Genomic DNA, 12,411 nt, shown 5'->3' with positions numbered 1-12,411 from the left:
TATATACCTGGATCTGTATGCCTTGTGCCTAGTTGTGGTCCCAGTTTTTTTGTGTGCAATACTGAATGATACTGTAGGTAGATTAATATTTACAAGCTGACCTATTTTAACCACAGTCGCCATTACCAGGAACCACTGAAATATCTGCAATCAGCATGATCCGTTCCTATGAGACACATGTTTGATTGAATAAAATTGTCACATTTAATGGTCTCAAACAACATTACTATTTCTGAAGAAACAGTAATGTTGTTTCTGAAGAAGAAGACTGAAGGAAGATGAGCTGACAACAGTTTGCCAGTGAGTGTATAAAGCCACAGCATAGAATTGCAAGCAGCTTTTTTTTTTTAAAACCGTAATTCAGGTTTGTGCTTTTCTAAACTGTACCCATTACATTTGCAAAGAGCAGTTTGACTGCAAAGGCTGCTGCCGGTGCAATATGAAATTTTGTATCAGCTTTTCATTTATTTTCAGAAAAGCACTGTCCAATGATTCCCAACAGAGACTCGCTGTGCAAAGACAATTTTATTTGCTAATGCTCACCCCACTCGGTCTGAAATCGTTTTTGGAAAATTTACTTCTGCATAATTCCCCTGAAATAAACAAGGATGTCCACTGAATGTTCCATCAGACGGTGGGGGGAATCAACTTTATATTCAGCCTGGCATTTGGAAAATAAATCAGCACAAGTTTTCTTTTAGGTTTCTGATGTTGTCTGAGACCAAAATGTATCCAATCAATCAGCCAGTGCAGCATTAGGCTGCCTTCAGTTGTGAAGCTTTCGATTCCTCCTTTAGGTTAATCACACTGTTCTTTCTAATTGCACCTTGCAGGGAGTTTATTGTTTTCATTCGGAAACGTACAGCTGAGGCCTTGAGATTGATTGTGGCCTGCAGTATTTCACAAAGAGTGCATGTGCAAACGGAGAAAGCTGGGCATTTTATGTTAGCGCTATTGCTGTAGCATTGATTACTTTGTTGTGCAGTTGAACTAAGACGCTGTCCTGCAATGATTATGAAATTAATGTGTAAAGCAATTGTAACAATGATTGTGTTGCAATGGTAATCATCATTTGTAAGGTATTATAAAGTGAGTTTGGTGAGCTTAGATTATAATTTAGGATTTTGTGTGTAAATCTCCAAACTTGATGAAAGATTGAGTTAAAGATTATGTCTCAAATGTTTGACATCTGCATCAACATATTGTGCAAATTGCCTTGTGAAATGTTTGTCACAAGGCATGTGTGCTCATGTCTTATTTTCTTTAGGGCTACAGCCCAAGACCTGGCAGACAATTTGAGAAGACAGAAGTCAAAAAAGAAAAGAAACCCACCAAACCCCCCCAGTCCTATAAGAAGAGGAACAAGAACCATAAGAACAAGTGAGATATGTGAAATTCTGCTTTCACCAAGACAGGCTGCTCCACACTGCAGTCTAATTCGATTTCTTGTTAATATCACCTACCATCACTGTTCCTAAAGCCTGTTCCTTGATTTACTTCTTACACCGTTTTATCTGCAAGTTTTCCTGAGAAAGACAAGATTTTTCATTACAAAAAGACAATTTTCTTATGATCAACTCGTTAATGTCCCATGACTCAACTCAACCTTTTAATATATCAGCTATTATATTGCGATGTGATCCCGGCTGAGATTCGAAAGAATTGTTTCATCCGAGTCAGCTAGAGAGAAACCCCTGTTGCCTTCTTTAATTTCTTAGAGCTACTGAGACAGTTTGTCAAGGAAAAAGGCTGAGATGCCTTCATGGGAGAGTAGGAGACGGGGACAGAACTGTACCACAGTCCTGGTATCTGGGTGAGGGCCTAAGATTTCCAAGCAAGTGACGCTTTCGTGGAAATTAGGTCTGCGAATTTGTGTAATGTTCTTATTACGTTCTGGATCCAAAACAGAAACCACGTAAAGGTAAAACACTCTTTATTTACAATGATGATAACGAAAATGCACAAGCAAGAACAGGGGTGCTTCTGGTCAAGCTTTGCACATGAGACAGGATGATGAGAGGTAGATAAGACAATCATCTTTCTTCATGTTTTCTTCAGACATAAAGAAAATGTTTACCTGAGAGGCTGTTTCCTGGATTTTTCTCTTAGCAGACTCTGTCCTTGCTTGAATTGGAGACTTTAGGCTTTGACAAAGAGGGAGAAGGAGAAAAAGTTTTAGTTTACTGGGGATTTTTTTCCAACCACAGGAAATGGAAACGGGCAGCAGTGAAACCTTGGAGAGTAGAAGCTTTCCTAGCCAGGTAAGTTTTTTTTACGGTCACTGCTGCAATGATGTGATTTCACCATGGGACATCATTTATTTATTTATTTATTTTATTTATGTGTGGATATGTGAAAAATATCTAGTAAAAAAGCAAGATTGATTAAACAAAAATTGAAGAAACAAGATGAAACCAGAATTGCCACCACATTTTTAAGTGCCCGCATGAAAGCAGTCTTGAGTTTTGAAACGTTCAGCTTTAGATCAAAAATCTTGTGGAAGCTAATTCTAGAATCAAGCTGCTGCCACAGAACTATATCCTAACATATGTACTTTGCCTGTATAACTAAAAGTAAATGTTGACTGTCTGACCTCGAGGACCTAATGCAAATAAAGAGGATCAGTAGCTGCTGTTGAGAGGTTTTAAAGCAAATATTAATAGTTTGAAATGTCTCCCCTCCTCTGGGAGTTTGAGTTAAAAGGTGAGCTGCTGCATTCTTAACGAGTCGGAGGGGACTCAGAAATGACTGGGGGGGGGGCACCGACATAAAAGCATTACAATAGTTGGTTGCGAAACTGTTAAAAACTTTCTGTAGATCCCAACAGTTTAAAAAAAGGTTTCGCTTTAGTTAGAAGGCTTAGATGATGAAACCAGACTGAACTACAGAGGTGATTTGTTTTTCAAATGAAGGGTTCAGACAACAGCTGTTTACTGAAGCACACTTAGAGAGAGTATATGTATGTATGTATATATTCCTGCCCGATTGGTAAGTAAACTCTTTGAATGATGTATCAGAATGCACAAGCCAAATTAATTGAATAATTATGCACAAGTAGAGTATAACTCAGTATGCACTAATGTACGCTACAACAGTTTGCAGCAAAAATACTCGCATATCCCTATTATTTTGTATAGTATTTCAGCTTCAATAGTAGTTTTTACTTCTTTGTCTAGTATGTTGGCAACTGAAATAATCATTAATTTAGCAAATATTTCACACTCAAATTCAAAAGCAACATACCCACCCTGTGTACATTATTATTTAAGAAAACTTCAATTTAAATATTACCTTTTATATTTATAAAATGCAAAAGAAGCAGCTGAGTGTGTAGCTGAATTATGCATGCGTGATTTACATAGATTTGCTTAGAATTCTGCGGCAAATTCACAAAGCGATGCAAATTACTCCTGTTTATTTTGCACATTTTACATTTATTATTTATTTATGCTTTATTTCTGTGCCTGACTCACAAATTCATCAGGTCCAGCAGATGCAAGCAGTTTGCACCTGCTTATGCATCACAACACAGTTTTTCTCCCTTCAGTCACAAACACAGCAGGTGTACAAGTGATCAAAGAGATAGAGAAACATATTCCCCACATAGAGCTCCAGGTGCTGACAAGATCTAGTCACTCCTTAAAATTTTAAGCACAACGTCTGACTGCAGCAGGAAGAACTAACATTCAGAATTGTGGTTCAAAATCAATGTGTGATGGAGATGTTTTTATTGTAGAGCTTTTGATTGTAGTGAGTACTTGAAGGATTTCTTCATTCGATTCATTCCTAGATAAAAAAAAAAGTACAAGATATACGTCTAGTTTCTTGTCACAATAAAAACAATAAAATGGAAAATTTGATTATATTAAAATATGCTAGTAAATTATATTTGCATTGCACCTTTATATCCAGTTCACTCCGTCTGTGATGCTTTAAAGACGTATCTAATACATTACAATTGATGAACAGTTTCTTTATGTTAACTGCTTGAATCAAAAAGCTTTGGTCTTTAAGAGTGCAGCACTGTTTATTGTGGCTGCATATTACATAAATGGGCAGTTGCTTCTAATGCATGCATAATTTCTCCTTTAAATATTGCCAAATTTTTACCAGCCCAGACAGATACTGGTTGCTCGGTGTTGGTATTTTAGAATCAGATCTTCATTTATATGTTCAGGAGGTGAGAGAAAGCACACAGTCTGGTTTGAACAGATTTAGTTTCCGCAAACCAACTTTTGAATTTAATCTGATTTGTATAAAGTTTGTGATGCATATCAAGTTTGGGTTGCTTGAAAAGTAGGGTGTGCGAGTAGGTTTGCTCTGACTATATGTTAGATTATTGTCACTTTCAGAAAAAAATAATCTAACAGGACCAACCAGCTTCTTAAATTGCCATTTTTATAGTGATTCCCCTTAATTGGCGCCCTTTAAGAGTGTAAGTTTGAGAGGCATGCAAGTCTACAACGGCATGAAAAAGACAAATACAAGAAAAGTGCATTACTATGTAGCTGCAGTAATTTTGAGAAGTGGGTTAAGTTACATATCTGGGCTGAGCTAAATCTCTGAAGTGGCTCTTCATCTTTTAACAATTAGATAGATTAGCTCCACAGAGAGGGAGATGTCACTCTCATGTCGCTCATTAGAAAACACTCCTATTACACCATTTCATAATTGTTCTTCAGCTAAATTATATAACGATCACGCTGACCTTTCAGCAGGCCTGCTTTATAGAACTCCAAGTTGGTGCGTTGAGGAAAGTCAATTTAATGAGTGCAATTTAATGTGAGGCTCAATAACGCCATTGTCTACTCCATTATTAATCGCAATAAAAAACTTAGCTCTGTTAATTATTGTGAATGTGTTGCAATGAAAACGCCAGTGCGAGTTGAAAGCCTTGAGCTCATTCGATGAGGTGATGTGTTGTTTGTTTCTGCTGTTGAAGCAGCTTATAGACAAGGCTTTATATGTGGATTCCCATTTCTCAGATAAAGTCTATATGGCATGATTAGAGCTCATTAGAGGAAAATCTTATGTTTTCCATGGGAAAAATGGGTCATCACACCTTTGTTTTCAACAGAGGCTCTGAACATATACCTTGTATTGAAATTTACTGCAACAGAGTAATGAGTTTAATAAGGTGAAATAGTTTCCAAAATAACAAATCCACATTTCAAGCATGACAAAGAATCTACATTTCAATCCCTCATCAAATGTTTTCCTTTTGATGAATTTTAACGTAAATGGAGTAAACATAGCAAGCCAGCAAACTTGTGTCGATCACCTGCAGTGACACTCATTGATTATTCAATAACGCCGAGACTAATTCTGCTTGAAAACAAAATGCAAAGGCAACGCGACATGGCGCCGCTGGTTCTAAAACTGTGCCATGCATCTGTACATCATGCATTTCTGTCGGCCGCATGCTGTGAAGGGAGAGGCGGAAGATGAAAAAGAGAATGGGAGATGGGGGGGACAGTGGGATGAAAATGGAATTGAGTGAGACCGATTGTTGCCTGCAGAGGAAAACCATTAGGTTCCCCAAATATCATTATCAGATTTTCAATAAGGTTTCAGCCATCAGGTAGTGTGTACAGACAGTGCTGCTGCCTCCTGCTTCCCATTCTTTGCTGCACCAGGTGCAACGTGTTTTTTTTTGCAATTCAATCTGGCTACAAGGCCATGAGGAAGCCTTTACTTATTGCTTGGATCCCAGAACAAATCATAAGCCCAGCAAATATTGGGGGCTGGGCTGCCTTGGGGCGGTGGGGCTGCTGGAGGCTCAGGGACTTGTATGTGTGCTGTTGTCTGAATGATTACACAATGATTGCGACCCACTGCTCTCTGTTGTTCTGTGTGTACGCTATGGTATAAATGCACTTGGGGGATGTACAGTGTTCTTCATTATCAAAATTTAAATAGCTTTGCTGATAAAGTCTTTCCAAAATGAAGCCATATTTCAATAGATAATCCCCCCTTGCAAAGCCCTGGCTCTCATCACAGACCATGGCTAATGAGAGATAAGAAACTGCAGATAAAAAGAGTTTGGGCTTTTATGCTCTTCCTTTACTTTATTGCATGTTTAGCACTGCAGCAGCAGAAAGGTTATAAAGGATTAAAAGGTCTCCAAAAAGCAAAACGCACCAACAGGCAGAGCGTTGGTTGGTTTAGATAAAGTATGGGAGAATAGGTACCAAAAGAATTAAATTGGATACTCATCTGCCAATGCAGTGTAGCTGAAGTTACCCTCTGCCTATTCCTTTTGATTATTTTCTTATCTCTGTGTTCCTGGCTGATGGTAACAGTGACCTGCTGGATTGCTTCTTAGCCCACATTTCCTGTGTGAGTAAAATTATGCAATTCTTTCTTAATTGAAAGATTTATTCTGAGGCTTAAAGTCTTACGAAAAGCAGAAAAAGGCCGACTTCTACATTTTGTTATGTACTGTATCAATACAAAATGGATAAGTGAAAACAGATTTGTGTCAGAAGATTTTATTCTGTAAGTTCCTAAATTCCACAGCGTAATTTAAAAAGTGCTGCAGTGCTAGTTGGGGATTTGGCCCAAACACCTTCACCTTCATGTTCATTCTGTATTTTTTTAAAAACACAATCATAGATGACTTTGGACGCAAGGGATCCGTTGCAGTGTAATATCATAAGTCCATGGTGTACCCTTGTTTTCCCTCTAGTTATCAAAATGACACTATTGCTGCATAAATGTACAGCCTTAAAATTTTGAAAAATATGAGAAAGTGAAGGTAAACAAATTGTTGCACATGTGGATACAAACTTAAGGTTACACACACTTCATATGTAAGTGAAGTAGATTCTTAATAAGGGGCTTCTACCACAATATCATTGTAAGTAGGAAAATCCTTATAACCAAGTCGAGCCTTACTAAGTAGGTATTACCAGAAAGGGTAATAAGACACATTTTTATATGCACCGACTTTCATGACAAGATAAGTAACAGTGTAGTTGAGGCTTAGAGAGCAAAATCAAAATTCTGCTGGCAATAGGTTATTTGGCACAGACATACATAATTCATAAAATCTGTGACTCGCAAAAATAAAGCCATATTCAATGAATGTGCTTTAAAAAGCACTTTTTTCATTGTCCATCAAACACAGTGTCACAGATGCCTCCGCACAGACACAAGCAAAGGTGATGAAAGAAAAACATGGATATTTCAACTCCCAAGTCTTAAATGCAACACAAGTTGCATTTAAGACTTGTGTTGCCTCCCGTAACCAAAGGTAATGTCAGCTGTTTGCAGTCATCAGAATGGAGTGATTTGTCTGTTTTACTTGTCACTCGTTTGGACGACCAACACTGTAGCTTAGGTTCTGTGTGTTACTGTTGGGAAGCCAAAATATTTGTATGAATATTGGCAGACAAATGTCTGCTTTGAGAAAATGGTGAACTAAGGTATAGCTTCCTTCAACCTAAAAAATAAAAAAAAGGCTTTAAAGAAAAAGGCCTCTGAACTTTAAATGACATCGTAAAAATAAGGAAAACAGCTGACAGTGTTTTCTCTACCTGTAATCTATAACAGGGATTTTCAACTCCAGGCCTCGGAGGCCGGTGTCCTGCAACTTTTAGATGTGTCTCTGCTTCAACACACCTGAATCAATTATTTAGGTCATTAGCAGGACTCTGGGGAACTTGGCTGCATACTGCGGAGGTAATGCAGCCATTTGATTCAGGTGTGTTGGACCAGGGACACGTCTAAATGTTCCAGAACACTGACCCTCGAGGTCTGGAGTTGAAGGTCCCTGGTTTATAGAGTGTTACAGAGTTTAATGTGTGTATTACATCATTAAATAGAAGGTGTTTGTGAGGTGTGCTAACTGTGTTGATTTAGCACGTGTTGTGTGCACCATGAATGATGCTTGCCAAACAGAAATTATGCAGCTCATTAGCAAACAGCAGTTATTCTAGTCCTTCTTAAGTATTTACAACTTTCATATTTCTCTTGTAGTTGCCTTGAAGTTAATTTCAAAGGAGTTACAGTCTTAAAGAATCTTTTGCATACCAAGTTATGGCATTGTCTTTAAATATGCAGGTGATCTCACTGAGAGTCTCCATCTGAAGACAAAATCTTATTGTATGTTGTGCACTTGAAAGCAGATATTTACAAGTGCTACATTTTCAGACAAAAACTTAAACACACTCACAGAGAGAAGTACTAGGTGGTGCTACCCCTGCCCCTTTTTTCTCTTGACAAAAACTCAATCATACACAGAGAAAACATGCAAACTCAATGCAGCATGACCCCTGGTCTCAAACCCAGGACCTTCTTGCTGCAGGGCAACAGGACTACCAATTGTGTCACTGTGCTGCCTTGATTTTATACACTGTATGTAAATATCTGGCTTATTCTAGTTCCAACTACATATTTACAGTGTATGAACAATCCAAACTTTTTAATCACAACAAATCGAGGCAGCTGAAATTAGGGTTCAAATTAGGTCTGCATAATTTTTTTTCCAAAAGGTGAATGTAAGTTTCTTCTTCTTGAATAAAACATCTTTTGCTCAAGTAACTTAAAAATAAATGAATATTTTATATAAAAAATTATGTAAGTCTAAAACAAAAGTTTCACACTTTCAAACCTCTCTTAAATCATATTAATTTTGCAAAACCTTTTGGCATTTGGACATGGTGCCAGTCTAAACTGTACCGCAAGGAAGCCGTCTGATCTGACCCAAATTCACTCAGCTCTGACTCTGAACCATCTGCAGCTGAGAAGAAGGTGTCTCGAGTGACAAGAAGAGCAAGACGTTCTGCAACAGATTGTGTACCCGCCAACAAAACAAAGAAAAGACAGAAGGAACCGTGAGATTAAACCCACAGAGGAACTGAAGTCTCACAAGATCCTCATCAACCTGTCTCTCTAGCATCGGCAGAAATAAAGGAAGAAGTAAAGTTGGAGCACAGCCTTAAGTTGTTTTAAAGACAAGAGATGAACTAAATATTATTGTTTTGTTCCTTTTAAATTGTTATTACCCTACAATATTCCCTAGTTGGTGTTTCTACCATCTATTTGAGTGAATCGTGTTGCTAGCACTACCATCAAAACTTGCGTTTTTGTTGTTGAGCCAATTGTTACACTGTAAATAATCATCCCAAGGCTGGGTTACGAACACACAGATTGCCCTTGCTGCATGTGCATTGAAATATATCATTTCCAAATGAATCTCCGAAACATATTAAGCGCTCACGCGACACTGGCCATTTGGATAGCAGTTCTGTTTGTTGCCCAGCTGCTGAGGTTTTTCTTCACCCCACTTGTGTTTTGTCCAAGTAAACAGTATCTTTGAAGTATTCTCCCAATGTTAATGGTCGTGGCACCTTTAATGACGAAGCAACAGACAAGGCCTGGGAGAAATATTAGCTCAGCAAGGTCACGGCAGACAAGGTCCCATCTGTCTCTTTGCAGCCTCGGTGGATCCCGGGCCCTTACATTACTCCAGCCCCGGGGCAGGGAAAATGGATCATCAATCTGATTTAGAGAGACTTTGGCCAATGCTGTCATTTCTACGCTGAACTACACAGGTTTCTTCTACCTATTGCAGGTAAATTCATGATGGCTGGTGATGTTAAAGCATCTCACGTATGGCGTTGCTGAGCCCTGGAGAACTTCACGTTGCATTACATCACACCAGCATGCCTCACAGCAGCACGCAGCAGGAGACAGAGCTCTAGGTTTTGTGCAACTCCACAGGCAGAGCAGTGAAGAGAAAAATAAGAGAAAATAAAAAACACGCTTTCCTTTTAATCTACTAGGGAACAGATCATGGCAATAAAATAGGAGATGATTTCTTGCTGCGATAATCAACTTTTAGGGGCGGCAAAAACAAAACAAAACAAAAAACTTCTTTCAGTGTCTTGTATAAATGTCCACACCCCTTGATTTTTTTTTATAATTGTTTGTATTGTTGTTGCAATCTACAGCTTAAATGGAAAACAACCTGTTGTCATACTATTTTCTGTTATATATTAGGAAGTGGCTTATTGAAAAGGGTGTGTGATGCAGGAAATGACATGAAATAACATCTGGTTATATTGCATAAATAACCAGATGTGTTGAGTACATGGGTCATAGTTGGCCAGAATACAAATTACAAAGCTGAGGGTCTTTGCTGCTCCACTAGAAGTACAGTGCACCTGCCAACTGATTCTCTTTTAATTTATTTAAGGGCCGCAGATTAAACTGGGGTGAATACAAATAGATGCCCCATTTTTATGTTTTTAATTAAACCTTGTGTGATAAAAAAAAAAATGATAGCAAAATTGATGCTGGTCTATGACAAAATACAGATTTAAAATTCAGTTTTTGTGGTAGTAATGTAATAAGTGAAGTATCTGAGCGTTAATAATACTTTTGCCAGGCATTGTACATATTTGTCATAGAATTCGGTGCTCTAGCCTCACACAAGTGATGAGCAACATAAGTTTGCTGAGAACTACATGAGCCTCGGTGTTAAAAGCCGACCAAAAGCAACCCTTAGGTAGGCATTACCATAAAGAGGCAGGCATAAAGAGGAACACCTGGGTAGCGAAGGCAGGTCACTTCTGCTCTCACCTCACCCTTTACAAAATAGATGTCTGGAAATGAAAAGGCAGGAAAAAAATCCCTCTCCTACTGATTTCTGTCATCTTCTTTTTACGGTGCTGTTCCACTCTCTTCAGTTCCCAGCTGTCGTCTTATCAACCTTGCCCACCTATGAAGCTGGCTGTTAAGCTTTTCCTGCTCAAGGAAAATGTCACGTTTGTCTGCCAGGGTAAATTTGCTTATCGTATAAAGAATGAAGTGCTCAAGATGGAAAGGGTGGCCTCCACAATGCAGGGCCTTAAGGGATGTTTAGAAACCCAGTCTTTTTCTGCTCAGCATTCCTTTAATGTGACACAAATCCCCCTGACCGAGGAATACCACCTCCTTTCTCAGGTTGCCTTCAGTTATGGTACCTGCATTTTTTGACCCTTTAAAATATGTAGCACAACCAAGAATCGGCAGGAGAGCTGTTACCCCTGGCTAAGTTTTCGACAACATTGGTCCTGTCCCAGTCAGCAAGCTGGTGGCCAAGCTCACTGTGGTCCCTTTCACTTTGAACCTGATTCCTGCAGATCCATGTTTTGTTATTCACCTGGAGCTCGCTTTTGGGTTGGGGTTCCAGACAGAACAGCGTTATCCCCCGGTCTTCTCATTGCCCCCAAAACACTCAACCAGGCCTGACAGAAGTCTTTCTTCTCTGCATCACGTCACACTTTCATTCATAGTCCAAACATCCCTGTAGTGTCCCCCCTCCCTCTGCACACAGTGTGTTTTGTTCTCTTCCTGGCAAGGTGAATGGTGCCAAGAGATCGTTTATTAGAACTGGGATGGTTTGGGAAGGACAAGAAATGGCCTCAGGTGTGAAACCTTCCCCTTGACGAGGATTAGTTTTATCCTGCATATGCAAATGGCATTGATTAAGCCACAGATAGCACATCCCCTGCTTTAGTGTAGCATTCCTGCAGGTAATGTTCTCTTAAAGTACCGCAGTGAAGCCTTGGGAGACAATGCTAATAGCCCAAAGATGAACTGTCGTTGTCATCATCGTCATTTGTAGCTCTTAGACAGAGGGCGCGGTGGCAAATTACAAAGACGTGTCATTGCACAACTGCTGTTTGTTTTACCTGATCTGCATACTGATTAGCCTGATATTAAACATGCCTCTCTGTTCCCCACAATGCACTGGAGGCCTCTTGTTGTCCACAACTATACGGCGTTATCGTCTTCCCATGCCGGTGCTTTTTAACGTCCTAATCCCTCAGCATATTGCAGGAGATTATCTTTCTAAATTTAACTAGCCCCCTGAGACTGCTGAGATAGCAGCTGCTTTTTTTGCCACTTGGAAGGTTTTCAACAAACAAACTAGCTCATTGCACATGGGAGAGCATGCACACATGAGCTTTTTAAGACCTGTACCACCTCAGTAATGGCTTTTCCTCTGTTGTTCAATGCATTCAAACAGCCGAAATGTTTCGATCCAGGTTAGAAGTGTCTTTGGAGTGTTGTTGTTGCAAAGGCTGTTTTGTAGCATATGTGCCCTGCATGTTGTCGGTGTTCTGCGAAAGAAAACTGGAGGAGTTGTAAAGGGCTGCCAATCTTGCTTCAATCCCACTGTGTCTGGCATTTAGTGGGGAGGTAGTCAATCTAAATTACTCAGAGGTAAACTTTAACTGGAACAAAAAAAAAAACGCCTCCTTTCCTCTGGAAGAAAATATAGATTAATTATGTTTATGCTTTAAGGAAACAAGATTTAATTAAGTCACATCGATTATATTTCTATAACCTAATTTGGCTAATTCTCTACATGGGCAATATTCCAAGAAAAAAACACACATGACTGCACTCCCAGCAGCT

The 12,411-nt window shown here is 39.1% G+C and overlaps 1 protein-coding gene across 2 annotated transcripts in view; it reads left to right on the top strand.

Annotated features, from left to right (window-relative positions):
* LOC103467507 (metabotropic glutamate receptor 7-like) overlaps positions 1-12,411 on the top strand; it is a 166,372-nt gene that overhangs the window by 23,529 nt on the left and 130,432 nt on the right. For both annotated transcript variants that reach the window (XM_008413945.2, XM_017305841.1), the window contains 2 exons: positions 1,268-1,380; positions 2,208-2,261. In XM_008413945.2, coding sequence (XP_008412167.1) covers positions 2,211-2,261 — 51 coding nt within the window. In that variant the 5' untranslated portion in view covers positions 1,268-1,380; positions 2,208-2,210. The remainder of the gene's footprint in view (positions 1-1,267; positions 1,381-2,207; positions 2,262-12,411) is intronic.

The sequence above is a fragment of the Poecilia reticulata genome, linkage group LG7, assembly GCF_000633615.1.
Source record: "Poecilia reticulata strain Guanapo linkage group LG7, Guppy_female_1.0+MT, whole genome shotgun sequence".
NCBI classification, from domain to species: Eukaryota; Metazoa; Chordata; class Actinopteri; order Cyprinodontiformes; family Poeciliidae; genus Poecilia; species Poecilia reticulata.
Note: the sequence above shows the minus strand (reverse complement) of the source record. Positions and strands in the feature narration are given on the sequence as shown.